This window comes from Lycium barbarum, chromosome 5 (genome assembly GCF_019175385.1).
Source record: "Lycium barbarum isolate Lr01 chromosome 5, ASM1917538v2, whole genome shotgun sequence".
Classification (NCBI taxonomy): domain Eukaryota; kingdom Viridiplantae; phylum Streptophyta; class Magnoliopsida; order Solanales; family Solanaceae; genus Lycium; species Lycium barbarum.
Window position 1 is genome coordinate 116361644 of NC_083341.1, and position 20250 is coordinate 116381893.

The 20250-nt window shown below is 35.1% G+C and overlaps 2 protein-coding genes across 2 annotated transcripts; one reads left to right on the top strand and one right to left on the bottom strand.

Annotated features, from left to right (window-relative positions):
* Window positions 1-9319: 9319 nt before the first annotated feature.
* Window positions 9320-13001, top strand: LOC132642095 (GDSL esterase/lipase At3g48460-like). The gene is made up of 3 exons (XM_060359374.1): window positions 9320-9776; window positions 10592-11184; window positions 12243-13001. The coding sequence occupies exons 1-3, from the start codon at window positions 9320-9322 to the stop codon at window positions 12747-12749; spliced, it is 1557 nt and encodes a 518-aa protein (XP_060215357.1). The 3' UTR covers window positions 12750-13001.
* Window positions 13002-13423: 422 nt separating this feature from the next.
* LOC132641210 (E3 ubiquitin-protein ligase AIRP2-like) lies at window positions 13424-15940 on the bottom strand. The gene is made up of 5 exons (XM_060358108.1): window positions 15374-15940; window positions 14672-14834; window positions 14307-14373; window positions 13915-14146; window positions 13424-13809 (listed from the first exon to the last, which is right to left on the bottom strand). Exons 1-5 carry the CDS (start codon window positions 15460-15462, stop codon window positions 13599-13601), a joined length of 762 nt encoding a protein of 253 aa, XP_060214091.1. The 5' UTR covers window positions 15463-15940; the 3' UTR covers window positions 13424-13598.
* Between the last annotated feature and the right edge of the window lie 4310 nt (window positions 15941-20250).

Consider the following 20250-nt stretch of genomic DNA (forward strand, 5'->3'; position numbering starts at 1 on the left):
CACCCTCAATCTGTCAGCAAATGGCCTCAAGCTAAATGTGAGGTCGAGTAGCAGTCTCTGGATCACAATCTGCACTCAAAAAGAATACAACAAGGTAGTATCAGTACAAACACTATGTATCGGTAGATATCATAGGCCGACTAAGATTGGTATCATGTATGAATCATAAAATCAATAAAATAGACAGATCAGTCAACAACACATAATCAGATAGCCAACACCAAGTCAATTAATGATATTAACAAATCAAACCCACCACTAATACTAACAATCAATTCCACCAATAATATTAACAATCAAATCAACGGAACCAAGCAATAGAATAAACCTCACAACAACATTCTCACTACTCAGTCACTGATCACTCATGTACATACATGCTAATTGATGTCTTTACCAAATAGCTATGACCTGCAGGGGACCCATGGTGTCCATGTACCCTCGCTCCGAAATCTTATCTCGTATCATGAGCCTTTAACTTAGGCCATGTCCTCACCCCCTGCCAAATGTGCCTAAAATCTAGGTCACATCCTCACCCCCTTTCAAATGCACCTTTTCATATATATATATATATATATATATATATATATATATATATATATATATATATATATATATATATATATATATATATATATATATATATATATATATATATATATATATATTGTCACATCACTTTAATGAGCGATTATCAAGTAGTATATTGTTTTCATCAAGAAGATCATATTAACTTCTCGCCACAATTGTCATCAAATTATAGATCACCAAACATCGAATAATGACATTTAGCCCACATCATCACTTAATCAATAGCATATATGAATTCCAACCACACATTATGCCCGAAGACTAGTCATGCCTTCTCCTATCAATCTCATAACACATACAATCAACTAATCAAAGTCTAACTCAAGTAAATCGTAACCTAACTCAACTGCAAAGGTGGAACAATGCGAATCATTCCGCTATAGCCTTTCCTTTCCGTAACGCCTCGGAACGTTCAAAGTCTAACAATGAAGATGCTAAATAAGTCACAACACTCTAGTCAACAATAACAATTCAATGAACACCCTTCCACTTTACCCCTTTCTAATGGGTGAATGCTTTCTAGGTATAAACCATTCTAACATTGGCCTTAGCAAGCATAAACTCTCAATTCATAAAGTTATTCATTCAAGTTATCTCTTACAAGCAATTTCTATGGTCAAGCTACCATCTTTATGAAACCCTAAGTCTCAATTCACTTAGTTCATGTCTCTAACAGTTCAATTCTTGATTAGAAAGTGATAACCCAAGCCTTTAGATGACAGTCACATAATAATATTCATAATCCACCAACTATTAAAGGTCTATTAAGTTCTAGGGTTACTAGTCTCAATTCACCATTGTAGACCCATTAGAATGATGATAATTTTATAGATGAATGCGTAATGAAGGAAGGAAGGGTTGAGACTTACCTCTCAAGAATATTCTTGCCCTAGCCTTAGAATTCCACCCTAGGTGCTCATTGGAAACTGTGTTGGAGTTTTATGAATAAAGAATTCAGACTAAGTGTTTAAAAACACGGCTTACTATCCCCGTCGACCGCTGCGGCGGTCGTTCTGTCTGCTGCAGTGGTCTCGCTATAGCGAGCAAGGGCCCGCTGTAACGGACCTCCACTAAATCCTCACTTCCGCTGTGGCAAGCACGGACATGCCATAGCGCAAGCGCTACAGCCATCCGGTGTCCGCCATAGCGAACACGTCCCTTTCTCCCCCCCCCCCCCCCCCCCCCTCCTCGCGGAAACGACGGGTCCGTCGCTACCACCGGCTGGCTGCAAAGGGACTTTATTTGCCGCAGCGACAACCCAAACTAGTGAGCTCGGTTTTTCTTACCAACTTTCCACTCTACCACACAACACTTCATCCGAGGCCTCACAAACACAACAAAACATGCACATTAATGTAAAAACACCATACGGACTCACCCGTGGCCTCGGAATCCCCAACAAAGGTCTAATTTCCTACGTCACCCCCCAATGGGCTCAATACAGTTAAACAATAATCACAAACAAGCCAAGTTTTCAGTTCTTAGACTTCTACATTGAGTTTCTATTAGCTCGTTCTACCCTTGGAAGCGTTCTATTTGGTAGTGTGATCCTAGATTTTCCATAACGAACGGGAGGGTCGTTACAGAATAAAAATGTCAGATGGCTAGTACCTCGTGACAAAACATAGTATCGGATGATTGGGAGTCTACTGATCTTCAGAAAGCTTTAATGCGCACAGGTCGTCACCATGGAAACAAACCAAAGTTGAAGCATCACTCAACAAAGAATAAGTTGAAGCATCACTTAACAAAGAATCATCTGCAAATTAGGCATCCTCTCTATAAATATAGTTCCAATAATCATCTATAACATTCTCAGAAGAAATTCTCCACTCTTACCCAAAGATTTACGAAAAGGAAAAGATATTTGGCCACAACATCACCCATGTTTCTTCTTCTCTAGCCATTGTTGCGATTGAATCTTGTTGCCAAGCAACGAAGATCTTCATGAATCATGAAGTGGTCGGTCAAAAAAGCCAGTTTTGGCGTGTAAGTAGAAATCATGAATATTTATAAAGACTTTTGGAATTTTCCTTAGTTATTATGAATAAGAGTCATTCAAATTCTGCAGTTTCGTATATCAATAGCCTTTTGCTTTGCTACCATAAAGATTCACTACTGTGCAGTTTTTTATCATAAAGAAAATAACGTGCAACTTAATATAAATATAGTAACTGTTATTCTTGAATTTTTTCCTTTCATCAATCTGAACATTGAGAATTTAATTGCAATAAGTAGTCATTTTATGCTGGTTCCGTTATCTTATTGCTGCAAAAAAGGATTAGAATTCTACTGTATCATATATCTGAAAGGAAGAAGTGGAGTATTAATTATTGAGCCAATTAATGCTGTTATAAAGATACATTAAAAAAATAGGAGAAAAAGCCAATTAAAAATTAGAGAAAGGCCAAAAAAAGGAGAAAAAAGAAAAATACCAATGGTGGTCATAGAGAGATGTCACATCACCTTGTCTATGCCTAGCTTTATATTATATATAGATGAAGTGACGCCTAGCTTTATATTATATATAGATGAAGTGACCTTTTCGTAGAATCAACATACTTGGACTTAAATAATTAATGAGTATTTGTGCCAAATTTCTTGAATTGAGTCCAAATTTTTATGGACTAGATTTTCCAAAATTGAAGTATATATTTATGCATCATCAAGAATAGAAGGATAAAATAAAAAAATAAAATAAAAAAATAAAAAAACACTAAAAAAGAAATTCACGTCATCTTTTCCAAACCCCTTGCCACTTAGCATTAGTTTTAGTTCAACGTTATATATATATATATATATATATATATATATATATATATATATATATATTGAATCTGTTTGATGTAAAAAAGATATTAGTTTGATGATCTCCGACAATTATTATTAAACTATAAGTTCGATGATTTTTTATATAACTAACCCCAGATGATAGTGAATTAGTGGAATAAAATGATGAGGCGTTTAAGAAAATAAAGAAGGGTCGCAATAACAGACTATGGTTGACGAATTTTTTAACTGAAATTTTGTTGAAGGTGACTTAGTAACTGAATTAAGGAGTAAGGAACTAAAGGAAGGAGTTGTTTGCTTGTCTTTTTATTTACTTTTGTGGGAGAAAGAGTGTCATAAGTCTGAGAGGTGGCGAATAAGTGAATGAGAGATGGTGGGAGAAGGTGGTGGCTCCTTTATTTGAAAAGGAGAAGAATACGACATATTTTCAGAAAAAATAAAAAGAAGATTATGTCTGGACCCATAGTGATTTAATGAAGCCTTAGACACAAATTTTTATCTTATTCACACGCTCATTTTGTTGGTAAAAATGTGTTAGGCACGTCAACAAAATAGAGTGTTTTCGCTAAGATTCAAATAAGTTTTGATATAAAAAGGTTGCCCGTCTATTTAGGGTTTGAAAAAAGAAAATATATGCAAGTTGCGAGGGAAAAGAATGTATAACCCTTTATTTTCAATATATTGATTGATCCACAGTGGGCACATGGTCCTCAATATAGACTTAGGGCTAGACATAAAGCCTCCTCTAATCAACTAGCAAGACTTTTTATTAATGAGCCAGAGGAACATTTCAAGTTTACAAGATGATGCTCTTTGATGGTATTCTTCTTGCGCTTCGACTTTATAATATTATTCTTCGAAAAGTCAATAATTAGTTGATAGTCTCGACTAGGGTGATAACACTAGCCCAAACACATGTAACCTGCTCGAATTTTAATGAGTTTTGGGAAGGGTGATTTTGATGATGAGTTATGCTAAAATTAATCTATCATAAATCAGCGGCCCAAATAAACCCATGATGATACCTTATCTTGACCCATGAAAATACCTAATCTTACCCCCTTGTTTGGATGGTGGTTTCCCATGGTTCATTAATGTATGATTTTTTATTAAACCATGTTTGTTTTCATTATTTTTAAAATTATGTGGTATGGTGTTGTAAACCCGTGGTTCGTTCCATGACTATATAACCATGAAAAGTCCCAATTTTTGAAACCACGGATTTGGTGATTTTTTCGTGGTTACGTATTTCATTTCTCCATTATACCCCACCCTCCACCATTCACCCCACCCCACCACTCACCCCCCACCTCCAACTACCCCACTTCTCTGCCACCCACCCCCACCACCCACTACCCCTCACCACCGCCAACAACTTACCCCCACCTTCATCCCACACCACCCACCCCTCTACCACCCCCACCCACTACCCCTCACCCAACCCCACCCTACTACCCGCTACCCCCACTCTCATCCCACAACCACTCATCTCACACCACCCACCCCCTCCACCACCCCCACCCACTACCTACTTATTTTTTAAAGTTCCTATTTTATTCTTTACCTGAGTTTTATTAATATATATAAATTAATTTCTAATTAGAAGTTAAGGGTATTTTAGTAAACTTACAAGTTATTATACAACACCATACAGTCAAACCAAACAATACAAATGTTATTAAACCACAACAAATGATACAGTCTGTCCAGACATTATTTTCATTAATACAATACAATACAACACCATACTGTACCATACCATACTGTACATTAATGAACCACGGGAAACAACCATCCAAACAGAGGGTTAGCTTCTAGAATTCTACTACAACAACAACAACATACTCAGTGTAATTTCACAAAGTAAGATCTTGAGAGTGTAGAGTGTATGCAGACCTTACCTCTACCTTAAGAGGTAGTGAGGTTGTTTCTGGTAGACCCTCGTCACAAGAACAATGGCAAAATATTATAAAAGCATGATAGACAGTATGAAAAAAGGCAGTAGAATTCTACTCTGGATTAAAATCTTTTGTATATGATAATAATTACTATTGGTGAAATATTTTTATTATTATTACTTACCTTTTGTAAAGGAATAAAACAATAGCAAGAATTGGTACAAATTTGAAAGATGTGTAAGGGACAAAGTATGAGAGTCATAGTGTAGATTAACATATTATATAAGTTATAATCAAATATCTAAAGAATATCAAAAAAAAAATGTTATGAGAGTGTATAAGTTGAACAGTCCCACACACAAAGTGTACACTTTTGTTTAAGAGACAAGTTATGCAATTGTATAGATTATAATGTCGGGATTATTAATGATTACCTCCTCCATTTCAAAATAAGTGAATTTTTGAAATTTTTTCTTTCGTCCAAAATAAGTGAATTGTTCAAAATCCAAGAGGTTATTAATTTTTTTTTTTTCAAAGTTAGTCTTCTTTTTAATAGTATTTCCATATCCAACCAGGGGTGGAGCCAGAAATTTCATCAAGGGTGTTCATATTTTAGGACAGGGGATGTGTGAGGAAAAAAAAATAGCTCATGAAGAAAACACATAGCCGGGATTCGAACTCGCATCTTCAGCGAGAATTTGCACACCCTTAGCCGCTGGGCTATCCTTCTTTTCTATGTCAAGGTTGTTCATTACTAGTATATATCCACAAAGTTCTATATTTAATATAGGCATTCGATAATTTTTTCCGACGAAGGGTGTTCATATGACCACCCTTGAATAGGTGTGGCTCCGCCCCTGTATCCAACACTCACTATTTCAATATTTAAGAAAATTTTGGATAAAGACTAAGTCATAGTCAAACGACCATTTTTTTTTTTGGTAACTAATGTATATTATTTACCAAATAAAGCTGTATACGACAAAACTCTTCGACAGGTTGAACATTAAGTCTCAAACCTGTCGAAAACAAAATTAAAACATCAAAACTATCCTATCTATACATTGCTATTAGCTCAAGGATAGAAATTCATAAAAGTCCTGTCGCACCATAGCTTTTTCCTCCATTTGTCCTTCTTGAAATACAGGAGAATTCCGTTCTAACCATATATGATAAATAGCCCCAGCTAAGCACATCCGGTAACCTTTCTATCCATTTCACTAATGCTATTAATTAGAATTCTTAAAGGGTGTTCCACACTCAAAAAATTCAATCATATAGGAATGGAGGGACTATACGTAGAGATTATATTTTTGTGAATGTTTGATTGGTTGAATTAATAGTTATTACACTATAATTAAAAATTTTATTTCAAACAAAATAAATTTTATACCCTTGACTTGGCATTTAATACCAATTCCCCTCTTAATCTCCTTTTCTTTCACAGTCAGCTCAAAGCACCTTTCATTATTGACAACTTTCAGTACCTTCGCTGAAATTATGAATGATGAACTTTACACCTGGATTATTTTACTTTATACATGACACCAAATAGGGAAACAGGCCCTTTGAGTCAGAATCTGACTAAGAATGTTCAAAATTATAAAGTATTTTTTTTCATGAGTGGGTGTACCGAAAAAATTTAAATCGAATTGCATCATAATTAGCTTTGTGGCTTTGCATTGTAGTTTGTCTTCAAAGCATAATCCATCACTAACTTCAAAATGAATTTTGGTTTTTCGATGAAATTTTTCGTTGAGCAAAGAAAATCACCAGACACAAGTAAGAAAAAAAAAAGTTGGAAGGTAACAAAAGAGAATAAGGATCCGTTTGGACATGGTTTGAAATCATGTTTGGACATGCAATTTGGATATCTTAAGTTATATTTTCTCTTATAGACATAAAACCCCCACAAGTTGTGAAAACTATCAAAACATTCTCAATTCTTATACAATCTTACCAAATGAGCAAGTCATAGTTCATAATAAAATTAATACGCTACTAGAAGGCCTTTCTAAAAAATATAATACCAATTGATCAAACTTTAGTTCAATAAAAACGAAAAGTTAACATGAATAGTAATGAGGTTGGTAGAAATAAATAAAGGTAGACATAAATAAAGGTTGGTGGAAGTTAATGAGGTTGGTAAATGGTCGGTGAGAGTAATTGTTAAAGATATCTACCAACTGATGGGTCTTTTTTTACAAAATATAAAATTATGGGTCAATTTGTTTTTCAATTTTTTTGAAACCATGAGATGAAATGCATGTCCAAACACTAGTTTCATCTCATGGTTTCAAACTGCATGTCCAAACGCCTACTAAAAAAAAAAGAAACAGAGAGGAACGACACAGGAACCATCTTCGATAGCGTTTAACAGGTGGAGACGGTGAGATTTTAAACAAACTTTTTGAAGTAATTAAAAAGCAAATGAAACAGACTTATTTTAAATAAAACTTATAAAACTATTAGCCCTACGCGTGAGGAAAAAAAATTAATAAATTTAGAAATATTTTTTTTTATAAATTTAGTTGAGATATTTTCAGGTATATACATAAAACTTAACAGTAATTAATATATTAATGAAATCATGAAAATAACCATCTTTATTACAATTATAGCCTGCATTAAACTAAATCACAAATATAAATTTACCTTTGTTATTATACTTTAATATTTTAGAAAATACTTAACAGAAAATGAAGTAAAGAAGATATTGTCCATATATATTTGCCTCCTTGGATCCTACTTGACGAAATCCCATAGGGCCTCCATATGTTTTAAATTCAAAATGTGAACGAAAATGCTTTATAGTGGTGGATCGAACCTGCGAGATGAGATGAAATTTGAACATTCTTTTCCATTGAATTGCTCCGTTTGATTGTGCGAAAGGTGTTCAATATATAATATATATCCACAAAATACAGTATATGACCTATACACTCGATATAATTTTCCGGCAACGGGTGGTCTTACTATAGGGTGGCTCCGCCCTGTTTGAGTTTGAGGGTAAGTAGTTCAACGTTAACATTCCCATATAATATGAATATTTGACATGACAAGGAATAAAGGCTTAATGCATATGCGGCCCCCTAAATTTGTCTCTTTTTTTCATTTTGGTATCTCAACTAAGTGTTATTCCTATTGAACTCCTGATCTCGTCTTCAAGTGTGTCTATCAAATTCCTTAAATCTAATTTTTATTAGAAGCAGAAATTAAATTACGGAAATGAAGGTGGAGTAATATTTTAGTCACGGATGTGTCAGTTTCTGCTCTTCCACTACTAGCTTAATTAAGAGCTACTCATTTTTTTCCCTCTTAATTGCTGCTACATTAAAGATGGAATACTATGTAAATCAAATTGTGTTTGATAGACACACTTGAGGACGAGTTCAGGAGTTCAATACGAACAACACTTAATTGAAGTGTCAAAATGAAAAAAAAAATTGACAAATTTAAAGGACCGCATATGCATTAATCCAGGAATAAAACTACAAATATAATCCGCACTAGCATGGCAGTTTTAATTAATTGTGTAGTCCAAGAAAAAATGCGACCTACGATATCTTTACATTTTATATTCTTTTTCAGAATATCCTCAATTTATACTTCCAGTTCCATACATCAATCAACCAATCAAGGGAAATTCTTCAAATTATACATGCCACGATTTTGGCCAACAATATACTTACTTATGCTCTTCATCTTTCGGTTATTCACCTACTTATGCTCGAGAAAAGTGGTGGTATTTTGTGACTGAGATCCTAGTTTAACTCAGGTTTATAATATCCTCCAAAAACATTTGGTTGTGGTTTGTTGGTCTCTAGTGCCTCAAGGAATGAATACCTGTGATTTCCTAAAACTAAGGAGGCTCTCTACAAAAATAGCCTCTTAACTCCAATAGATTAAAACTGGATTACTATAAATAGCTTTCTTGCTAGCAGACCTCCTTTGAATAACACCAACTTAGAACCAAAAAATACAAAAAAGGAAAGAATAACACAAACTTAGTACCCGAAAAAAGAAAAAAAAAATCAACTATGTCCAATATGTTCTTCCCACATTCCCCTAGTCTTACCCTTTTCTTCTGTTTCTGCCTATTTTTCTCATTTTCATATGCTCACTACAAGCACCATGAAAATCCTACTTGTGATTGTGCCACTGCTCATAACAATAGCCATGAAAAGATTCCCACCAAGGCCCGTAATTCTCCCCCCGCACTTAACAGCAGCCAAGAAATTCCCACCAAGCCCAGTAATTCTGCCCCTGCACATAACAGCAGCCATGAAGTTCCCACCAAGCCCGGTAATTCTTCCCCTGCACACAACAGCAGCCATGAAGTTCCCACCAAGCCCGGTAATTCTTCCCCGGCACATAACAGCAGCCATGAAGTTCCCACCAAGCCCGGTAATCCTTCCCCTGCACATAACAGCAGCCATGAAGTTCCCACCAAGCCCGGTGCTCATAACAGCAGCAATGAAGTTCCGACCAAGCCTGGTAATTCTTCCCCTGGTCATTGTTAGATAGTTTGCAATATATATGACACGAGATTGTCAGACATCAGAAGGCAAATATGAATATGAAACTTATACTTTTTGGTATGACTGAAAATAGTTTAAACAAACGTTTTCTGAAGATAAGTCTTTTTTCTAGAGTTTAGCTGCCAGAAAATATTATTGTAAGGGAAACATTTTATACCAAAAGGAGAAAAATGCCTTCCATCACTTTTTGGCGGAAGTCATTTCCTTCGCAATTATCTCAGCTCTTAATTTTATATCATTGCTTTAACCATCACTCAGTAACCATCACTCAGACATTATTATCAATCTTTAATATGCAAAATTCCAGGAAAACACTATCCGGTTCGCAAATTTTACTACCAATCTTTTCCAGGAAAACACTATCCGGTTCGCAAATGTTACCATCAATCCTTAATAAATGTTTTTTTCCACACTCACACTAGAAAATATTTTCATCACTTTTCGGGGAAAAAAAAAAAGATTTCCGTCATACCAACAACACCCTAAAAAGCTTGGTATTTATTCAGTTTAATTAAATTTTGAGCTTTAATTAAAATTTAAATCCAGGTTATTATTTGATAGAACATACTATGACTATTCTGAATACCGTTGAACTTTTAAGTACATGCCTCCTCTGAATAGTTGCAAGTTATTTTGTAGTCTTTGTTGTATCCTGTAGTGACTTGTATGTATATCCAACATAGTATACGGACAATATCTCTTTCAGAAAGCTGTTTTCACGCCTCAAATCTTTTCTTTTTCTGAAGTCCTGTTATTTTATTTTTATAACAGGTAACTCTTCCCCTCTTAATAACAACAGCCATGACACTTCCACCCGGCATAATAACTTTATAGGATGCTTCCACAAGGTCTATGCTTTTGGAGACTCCTACACTGATACAGGAAATGCTAATTTAGTGGGTGGTCTCAAGGAAAATTTCACTCGCACATCGAGCAGTTCAGAAAAATCGAACAATGGTTTATGTGATGGGCATTTGATGGTAGATTTTCTCTGTGATGCTCTTAAGCTACCACATTTACCACCCTTTCAAAGCACCTCAGTAAATTTCACAAATGGGGCCAATTTTGCAATAGCCGGATCAACAATTCTCCCCAAACAGGATTTTTTAACTCAAAAACTTACTAGCCTATTCTGGAAAGGAATACCCTTGAACTTTCAAACTCAGATTGATTGGTTCAATAAGTTGAAGCAGCAAATGGGATGTACAGATAACAATGGTAAAAGTTGCAAAACTGAATTGGAGAATGCGCTCTTCTGGATAGGCTCTGTTGGCGTTAGTGACTATGCTCGTATACAAGGGTCCTCTCTATCCACACGTTGGCTCACACAGCAGTCCGTCCAACAAGTCAGCAGGCTAATCGAGGTATGCACATGAAAAACAACTTAAATGTCCCCATAAAAGCTCTAACATAATACTACTATTTATGACAATTAGTATTAAACCTCTTTGGTCAAGCTTCCAAGATTCTACTTACGTTGAAAAGTGTTTTTGTCAATGAAGTCTTAGAAAAAGTATTTTTGGAACAGTTTGTGTTTGCCAAATCCCGGACCTCGCGCATAGCGGGAGCTTAGTGCACCGGGCTGCCCTTTTTGTGTTTGCCAAATCATTTGAAAAAGACGCTTTTGTTAGTTTTTATAGAAACAATCTTTGTTTGGCAAATCTTTTCAAAAGAGCTTTTGAGTGTCAAATTATGAAGAAAGATATGAAAAGAATTTACAATTGTATAAATAGACAAATGATTTGCAATATTTATTTTGAGAGACCTTAATTAAAATTTTCAATTTCATTTAATTAAGTAAAAACTAAGAGCACACAGAGAGGGAACAAGTTTATAAGACTTTGGTCGCATATATTTGTCTTGTTGAAAATGCATGAGCTAAGTTTATGTTTATACTGTGGAGATAGTTTGATGAACTTTTGGTAAAGGTATTTTTGTCTCGGAAAAAATTAAACACTTTTGCTTCTACTCTTAAGAAGCTAACTTTCCCGTCTTCTACCTCACAACAGAAAAAAAAGTTTTTACTACTACTTCAAAACATTTACTTTTTCTCAGAATCTTGGCCAAACACCTTAACATTCTAGAATAAGCTCTCTTGTTTTTTTAAGAATAACCACTTTTAGTTTCCTGGAAGTTTGGCCAAACAAACTACCCCCTCTGTCCCAAAAAGATTGTCTTCCTTTCCTTTTTAGTCTGTCCCAAAAAGATTGACACCTTTCTATATTTAGAAACAATTTAACTTTATGAGATGATTTACAGCCACACAAATATCTAAGGCTTGTTTTGAACCACACATTTCAAAAGTCTTCCTTTATTTCTTAAACTCTTAAACTCTGTGACAAGTCAAACTAAGACAATCTTTTTGGGACGGAGGGAGTAGTAGTATCACGGCAATGCTAAGTAGACAATGTTAAATGTATAGGCAGTGCTGCAAAGCGGAGCAAAGTACATTGTAGTGCAAGGCTTACCACCAATAGGATGCCTTCCACTACATATATCATTATGTCCGGTGAAAGCTGCTCTTGATCATATGGGATGTGCAGCAGCTGTCAACGCAGCAGTAATGGTCCACAACCAGATCCTGCAAAGGAGATTGGAAAAATTCCGTAGATTATATCCTAATTGTCATATCTTATATGCTGACTACTGGAATGCATATCTAACAATTAAGATGAACTTACAAAAGTACCAATTTGAGGAAGCTTTCAAACCTTGCTGTGGAGCTGTAGAAGGACCATTGAACTTCAACCTGCATTCATTGTGTGGCTCACCTGGCACCGTTAAATGTAACAATCCGAGCAAATTCATCAGCTGGGATGGTATCCATCTTTCAGAAGCGATGAATCAGAAAGTCACTGATCTTTTCCTCAATCAAGGCTTCTGTCAACCATCTTTTAGTGAGCTGGTCAAAAGTAAGAGTGGCATGTAGATTGCACTACATGTAACCTAGTAAATAATACCGCTCCGGACCTACCAATCAAGAGAGCGAGCTAATAATAGGAATGTTGAAACTTTACAGTAGGCAGATTACCTTATTTATCAATAGTACATAGACAACCTTTGTGGAGTACAATAAATATCACCAAGCTGCTTTGTGATGCACATGTATCGTCATGTATGAGTTTATATATGTGGTAATATAATGGACTGGAAGGATACTCTTCCTTTGTTGAGACTTTCACAGCTTTTAGCAGTCTTACCTGTAAATAGGCTGGACACTCCAGCCAATTGCTCATACACCAAAATTGCAAGCTTTGTATACATTTGTACTTCACAAAAGAGAATGCTGCTTTTTCCCATTAAAACATCATTTAGCAAAATGGTCCATATGATGGTCTTCCAAACTTGCTTTGGTCTTTTGTCAAGTCCGTATTGCCAATCTGCTAATAAGCATTTGGCATTCTGTGACATCACCCAGTCAACACCAAAAATGTTTTTAAATAATGTCCATATCTGCTGCGCATAGCACATCCTTATAAAGCTCTAGCAAAATAAAAGACGGTATAACTTGCAATTCAGCAAAAGTAAAGGCTATGCACCATCAATGGTGATATAATGTATGTAATTGATGCAAAATTCTAAATAAGGAGCTTTGGGACATAATTTTGGAAATAAAAATCTGATATTGATCATGAAGCTGGCATAAATACCGCCACAAAAACAATCATGGAGGTGGTTATTTCTCTGTGAAATTTAGGAGAATTTCTCCCACCAGAATTATGTACATTTGAAGGTTTGCTTTCTCTATCTGTACACTACTTATCTCAAATACTTTATGTCATATTAGGTATTCATAATACATCAAGAACAGTGCATCAGGAGAATCCTTAGGCAGGCTGTTAACATATAGATAGAAATGCAATAAATCCTCTTTGGTAACAGTCTCAGGATCAACAACTTCATCATTGCAGGTGAGGACCCATAAGTCTCTTGACTTAACTCTCTTCAAATTACCACGACAAAAGGGGCAGGACTCTGATCTAGTATTCCTGCAAAGTTGAGAAAGCAATATTGTTCTCAAAATAATGAAAGACATGAATAGAGAGAGAATGTAGGTATGATGTATTTTTTTTAAGGAAATGTAGGAGGTATACCAATCACGGTAGCAATTAATGCACATAGCATGGCAGCAATTTGGTAAGACCATTTTGTTACAAGGCTCTAAGCATATTCCGCATTCATCTTCTCTCTCAGCTTCGAAGTTGGAAAATTTAGAGTCTCCTTTCACTTTCTCCTGAGAACTTTCTATGCCATGATTTACAGCTTTACAATCGTCCAGCTCCACCAAGTTAGAATGTAGCTGCTGCAGTGATGGCAGTATAATGCCTGTAATTTTGTCATTATTAAGTGTACTGGTTAAGCACAATCAAGGCAAGGAACCTATTCGTAAAATGGGTAAAAAAAAATTGAGCAGTACTGGTTACCCACCCCTAAAATGGGTAAAATTTTGTTACATAAATACGAGAACGAGCGACTAAGGACTAACCATAAAAGTCGCTAATAGTTGCTCTTCTTCCATGTCTAGATATTCTTGGTCTCCCATCTGTATGCACCTGCCAAAGGAGAGGGATTGTTAGAAAAATGACAAAAAACTAGATTGTGCAACTATGATCATCGTTATCACCAATAAAGTGGGGAAAGAAAAACACTGGATATTCTATAAATTCAGAAGCTAATTGGAGTTTCATGATTTGGCAAGTGGATAATTGGAGTTTCACGATTTGGCAAGTGGCCTCGACTTACACAAGGGAACACACCTATTGACTATTCTAATGCATAGCCCTTCCATAAAATAGAATTTACGACTTGTTGCGAAAAGAAGTAAAGGGAAAGAAAAGTTAAGGATGAAACCTTGTAAATGAGGACATGAAAGAAATTCAGATATCCAGGAAGCAGACATGTGCAGGAACCATCTAACCAACGGAGCAAAAACAGAAACACAGGAGCCAATCCATTGTAGGCCAGTTTCATTTGAAGACGTGCTCCACCCTTTTCTCTTGGAATTGCAGCAGCCCTGCAAGCCAGCATATTAGTTCAAGACCAAATGAATTCTTGGACAGAAACAAGAAATCCCATTGGCACAAAAAACAAAGACAAAAATGGAAAAATGAGCAACGATTTGATATTAAGTGTGCTTCAAATGCTACAAGTAAACAGAGACTGGTACATTGTAAATCCCAATTCCATCAGCTGTTACAACACCATAAATGACCAAACAGCGAAGGGAAAGTAAACACTAACAATCATGAAGACTTATTCTTTTTAACGAAACCATATAAATAATTAAGCTTCCTTAATCCAAAAAAATAAAAGTAATAAAGCTGATATCAACAAATAGTTAAACCACTTCTGTAGCTAAAAAAGGCAAATTATTACTTTGTCAACCAAAAAAGGATAATACAAACCCCAAATTAAACAGGTACAATTATTATCTCCCTCCAATTACATAATAGCAAAAACATGGTCTTTATTATTCAAGCAACAAAACAAAGATGAAAACAAAAAAAAAAAATCATAAAACATACAAAAAATATAGGTGAAGGAAAAGCTTACAGAGTATTAGCATACTGAATATCAGCCTCAAGAACTTTCAATGAATCCTGATAAGAACTCCTTCCAAACTGATAATTAATCATCTCCATCCCCTTCCTTTTTTTTTTTTTTTGGGGGGGGGGGGGGGGTGGGGGGGGGTTTATATATTTGATAAAGCTGGTACCTTTACCACTTTTATCAAGAAAACTGCTCTAAATGACTTTCCACACAAAAACTGAAAACCCCACTATGTCTAATCTTGTTTTTGTGCAAGATATACACAAATTTTCAACAAAAAGGACGAATAAAGAAAGATTAGCAGAAAAACAAGAACCCCTTTTGGTAACTTGCACCTTTTTTCAAGCCTCTTAACACTATCTTTATCAAGAAAAAAATAGAATTTTTTCCTAAAGGGTTCGCTTTAAATAGGGACAGCTTTCTAGTTTATTACTAAAAAAGAACTGCATATTTACTTCTTGGAAAAAAAGTAAATTGAGTTTGGGTTTTTGTTTTTGTTATGATTCTTTTGCTGTCATCACGGGTGATTGCTTTTTCAACCAAGAACCTTTAATTTAAATAAGAAATAAGGACCGGTGAAAACAAGAAAATTAATAAAAATATTGCCCTTTTTAAGAACTATTAAAAGTTTTTTTATTTTCTTGAGATTATTAAAATCCCCTCTAGTTTATTGTGCTAAACTAGGCAATAAATTGATTTGGTCGAAGAAATTGTTAATAAATTGATTTATTCACATTATAGTTTGATTATTCAAGAAGTCAGAGAAGGTGAGCAGTTGAAAAAAACTTAGTTGATAAGAATTGAAGAGAAAAAAAGAAGTGGATAGAGATAGTATTTTTCTATTTGAAGCACAATCATGATTAATGTTAGGTGTCATTATCCAGCAAAATGATATGGCATCAAAATTAATATTATTTAATTTGGTGGCTATTAAATGTGCGATTTGTTCACATATAATTACATTACCTGTCGCATTATTCTTTAGACTTTTTTAGACTGATTGGATATATGGAAATTTGGTGTATGTGATTCATTCTTTAATACACCTTTCTAGAATATATTACTATATTTCCAATTTTAATTATTTAAAAATGAAAACTAATGGATGATATTTTTTGTATGACTAATTCTTAACTATGTTGTAATATATAGTATTTTGGGAAAATTTCATAAATGACTACTATTTGGGGTTTTTTTCCGCATAGCTACAGTTTAGCTATTTACTTTTCGTGGCAAACATATAGCTAAACTAAGCGCTTGTTTCATGTTGTATTCATTATTAAGTGTCACTGTATTCATGAATACAGTCATTAAATTTTGCTAAAATCGTGGGATGAAATCTCCTAAACAAGGCAAACTAAGTAAAATCTTCCTAGAATCACTCTCAATGACCTGGCTTCCAAAATATCACACGATTCTTTTCGATTACAATTACTCAAATTCAAAAAATAATATTCAAAAACGGAAAAAACAAAGCTTAACCTCCTAACAGCAAATTCAATTCAAACATATAGAATGCGTTCAGAATACAATCTCAAAAATCAATTGCGATTTTAATTTAGATTGTCACAATCGAATCTGTTGTTGTTCGTATGAGTTTCTACAGGTTTTTTTTAGAGTTGTTCTATACAGAAATTGTTGGACTTATTCTGAATTTCGAAGGTAAATAATAGTTCAGTTGATGTTCATGATACAACGAGTAGTTTTACATTGAAGTTGTTGATAATCATTAGCACTATTGAATTCAAAAAAAAAAAATGTCTACCATACCGGCAGTAATTCGACATTCCGGGATTTGGAACGATGAGAATCGTTTTGTGAATTACACAATCGATGCAATAGTTTTCAAAGATTATGCCTCGTATGAGAATGTAGTTGATGTAATAGCGAAACAGGTAGGAATAGATACAAGCAACAAAACAATTAATACCAAATACATGATCGAAGGTGATTCTATGTCGCTTGAAATACACAATGACATGAGTGTCAGGGTGTGTGTTGAACTGAAGAAAGATAGTAGGCAGTTTGGGATGTATCCTTTGTGTATTACCACAACTGATAAGTTGAGTGAATGCAATGTGTCTAGTGAAAGTGTAGTTGAAGGTGACATAACGCAATTAGAATACAATCGTCAATTACAAGTTATAAATACAGATGATGCGACAGAACTGGCAACGTCAACTTCTGGTCAGCAAATAGTTGTGTATAATGATTTGATCATTCCAAATCATAGTCACAAGGAGATCATGGTAAATCAGGTATACAATGACAAGGATACTTTGAAGGCTGTGATGAAAAAATATGCAATTGACAATAGGTTTCAGTTCCGTACAGAGAGATCAAATTCTATAAGGTATGCCTGTTAAACTGTTTATTATTTATTTTTATATAACAATAAAATTGTATATTTTTTCATTAAGTGATGTGTATTTAACTAGTTGATATTTCTTACATATATCTGACTATCTAGTTTAAATTGGTATATGAATTGTATTCAATTTTTTGCCTAATGATTTGATATGTGTCGGCAACTAAATGTATAAGTATACAATTGCGGATTTGCAGCTACACCATTGTATGTATATCAGAACAATGTGAGTGGAAAATGAAAGCTTCAAGCATTAACAAATCTGCAATGTTCAAAGTTAGAGAGTTTGTGGACAAACATACATGTCCATTGAAGGATAAGGTGTGTTCTTGTATTCAAGCAAGTAGTGGTTTTATAGCAGGCATTATTAAACCAAAGTTAACAAATCACAAGAGGAAGTATACGCCAAAGGATATAATAGATGATGTGAAAAATGAAATTGGTGTGGATGTGAATTACATGAAGGCTTATCGTGCTAAAGAAAAGGCTATGATCGAGTTGAGGGGAGAGCCAGCAGATTCTTACAAGAAGTTACCTGGATATGTATACATCTTGGATAAAACGTATCTAGGTTCTCTGATGAGTCGTGAAATTACGGCTCATTCGACGCCAATTACTTAATCTTTTGGAAATACCCAAGTGCTTTTGATGTCGTTTCTAGTGTTTTTGTGTCAATTTGTAGAATAACATATGCCGGAAGCAACTTGAAGCAAAACGAAGCAAAATGAAGCATAAACCTAGCAGAACTGAACAATGGCACCACCTGCGAATCGCAGGTACCACATGCGAGTCGCAGGTGGTGCAGCACCTGTTGACAGAGAGGACAAATTTGAGAATCACATGTGGCACCACATGCGACACCACCTGCGAGTCGCAGGTGTAACATGCGAATCGCGGGTTGTGTCGCGAATGCTGCTCAACAATTAACTGAAGATGCATAACCTGCGATGGTCTGGTGAAATCCGCGATTCGCGGGTTGAACATGCGACATTAGGTGCGATTCGCACTCTATGCACAGGGGCAATTTTGTCTGGAAATTGTTCTCGTTTTTGGACCTGCTATAAATAGATTGCTAAGGTTTTAAATTGGACTCTCCTGCAGTTTTTGGCATAGATTTCTTTTAGAGGCACAAACCCTAGGTCTTTAATCTTAGAAGTGGTTGGAGCATTTAAGGCAACAACTTCTCTCTCATTCCATCTTGTATTTTCATTGTAAGTGTGTTATGTTAATCTTTAACCTTTTTCTGTCAACAAACATTATGAGTAGCTAATTTCAATTCTAAGGTTGTGAATCCCATGATGGGTATTGTGTGAATGGGTTTCTGTTATTGATATATGCATAATGGTTGTCGTTATTTATTCAATCTTTGAGTTGTAACGTAGGGTAATGATTGCAAGCATTAGCCGAAGCCATTATATTGACTTTTCTTGGAAAAGAAAGTCAATGTTGGTAAGATTGAATAACAATGACTCGAGGCGTTAACCCTCGTTTAATAGACTAACTTAGGAATAAGAATAAGTCTAAATTGGTATTATTGGTCGCTCTTCGATTGTAACTCTTTTATATTCGGAAGAATCATAAAGAGGAAATACTGCTTAACTGTTGGGAAACATTAAGAAGTCTTTAAGAGATCAAGTGCATATTCATAGAACAACCATTAAAAGTATATCACTTTGAAACCTGAAGCATATTATCTAGTCCAATTGGGAAACACAACCTTAGTCTCTCTCTCACATTAATTACATTTTAAGTCAAAGTATTCAATTACATTATTCAACAATCAATTCGAACTATCCGGAATAGGATTAAAGCATTTAAAGACTGGTATCACATACGATTAGTACTCTTCTCTCTCCATATTCCCTGTGGGATTCGACCCCAACCTTGTTGGGTTACTATATTTGACAACGTCCGCTTTACGCCATTAATAGGTGTAATTTGAGCGTATCAAATTTTGGCGCCGTTGCCGGGGAATACGGTTTAGAAATTACTAATTGTTGTGTACTCTTCTTTAAAACTTTTTCTATTCCATCACACCTTGTTTGCTGTTTTAGTGAACCAGGTGAACATGGCAGGAAGACATAATCGCAATCAAGGAAACCAATGGGGGATCCAAGTGAACCATCCTGCACCAGAAGAAGAGGAGGATGAGAATGTATTTGCGGAATTCATCGACGAAGCTGATTACGCTTCTACTGTAGTTCCTCCTAGAACGGGAAATGCTAATTTCAAAATTGATAGTTCTATCTATCAGCTATTGAAACTTGAAGGCTATTTCCGAAATTCTTCGGAGGACTGTCCACTTCGACACCTGAAGAATTTCGTGCATGTATGTTCTCAATAATCTCAAGGTGCTGTTCCTGTTGATGCACTGCGGTTACGGGTTTTCAAATATTCCTTGGCTGGTCAAGCAAGGGAATGGTATGAAAAGCTCCCCAGTAATACTATTCATACCTGGAACGAGTTAGCCAATATATTCTTGAAAAAATGGTTTCCACCAAGCAAAAAGGCT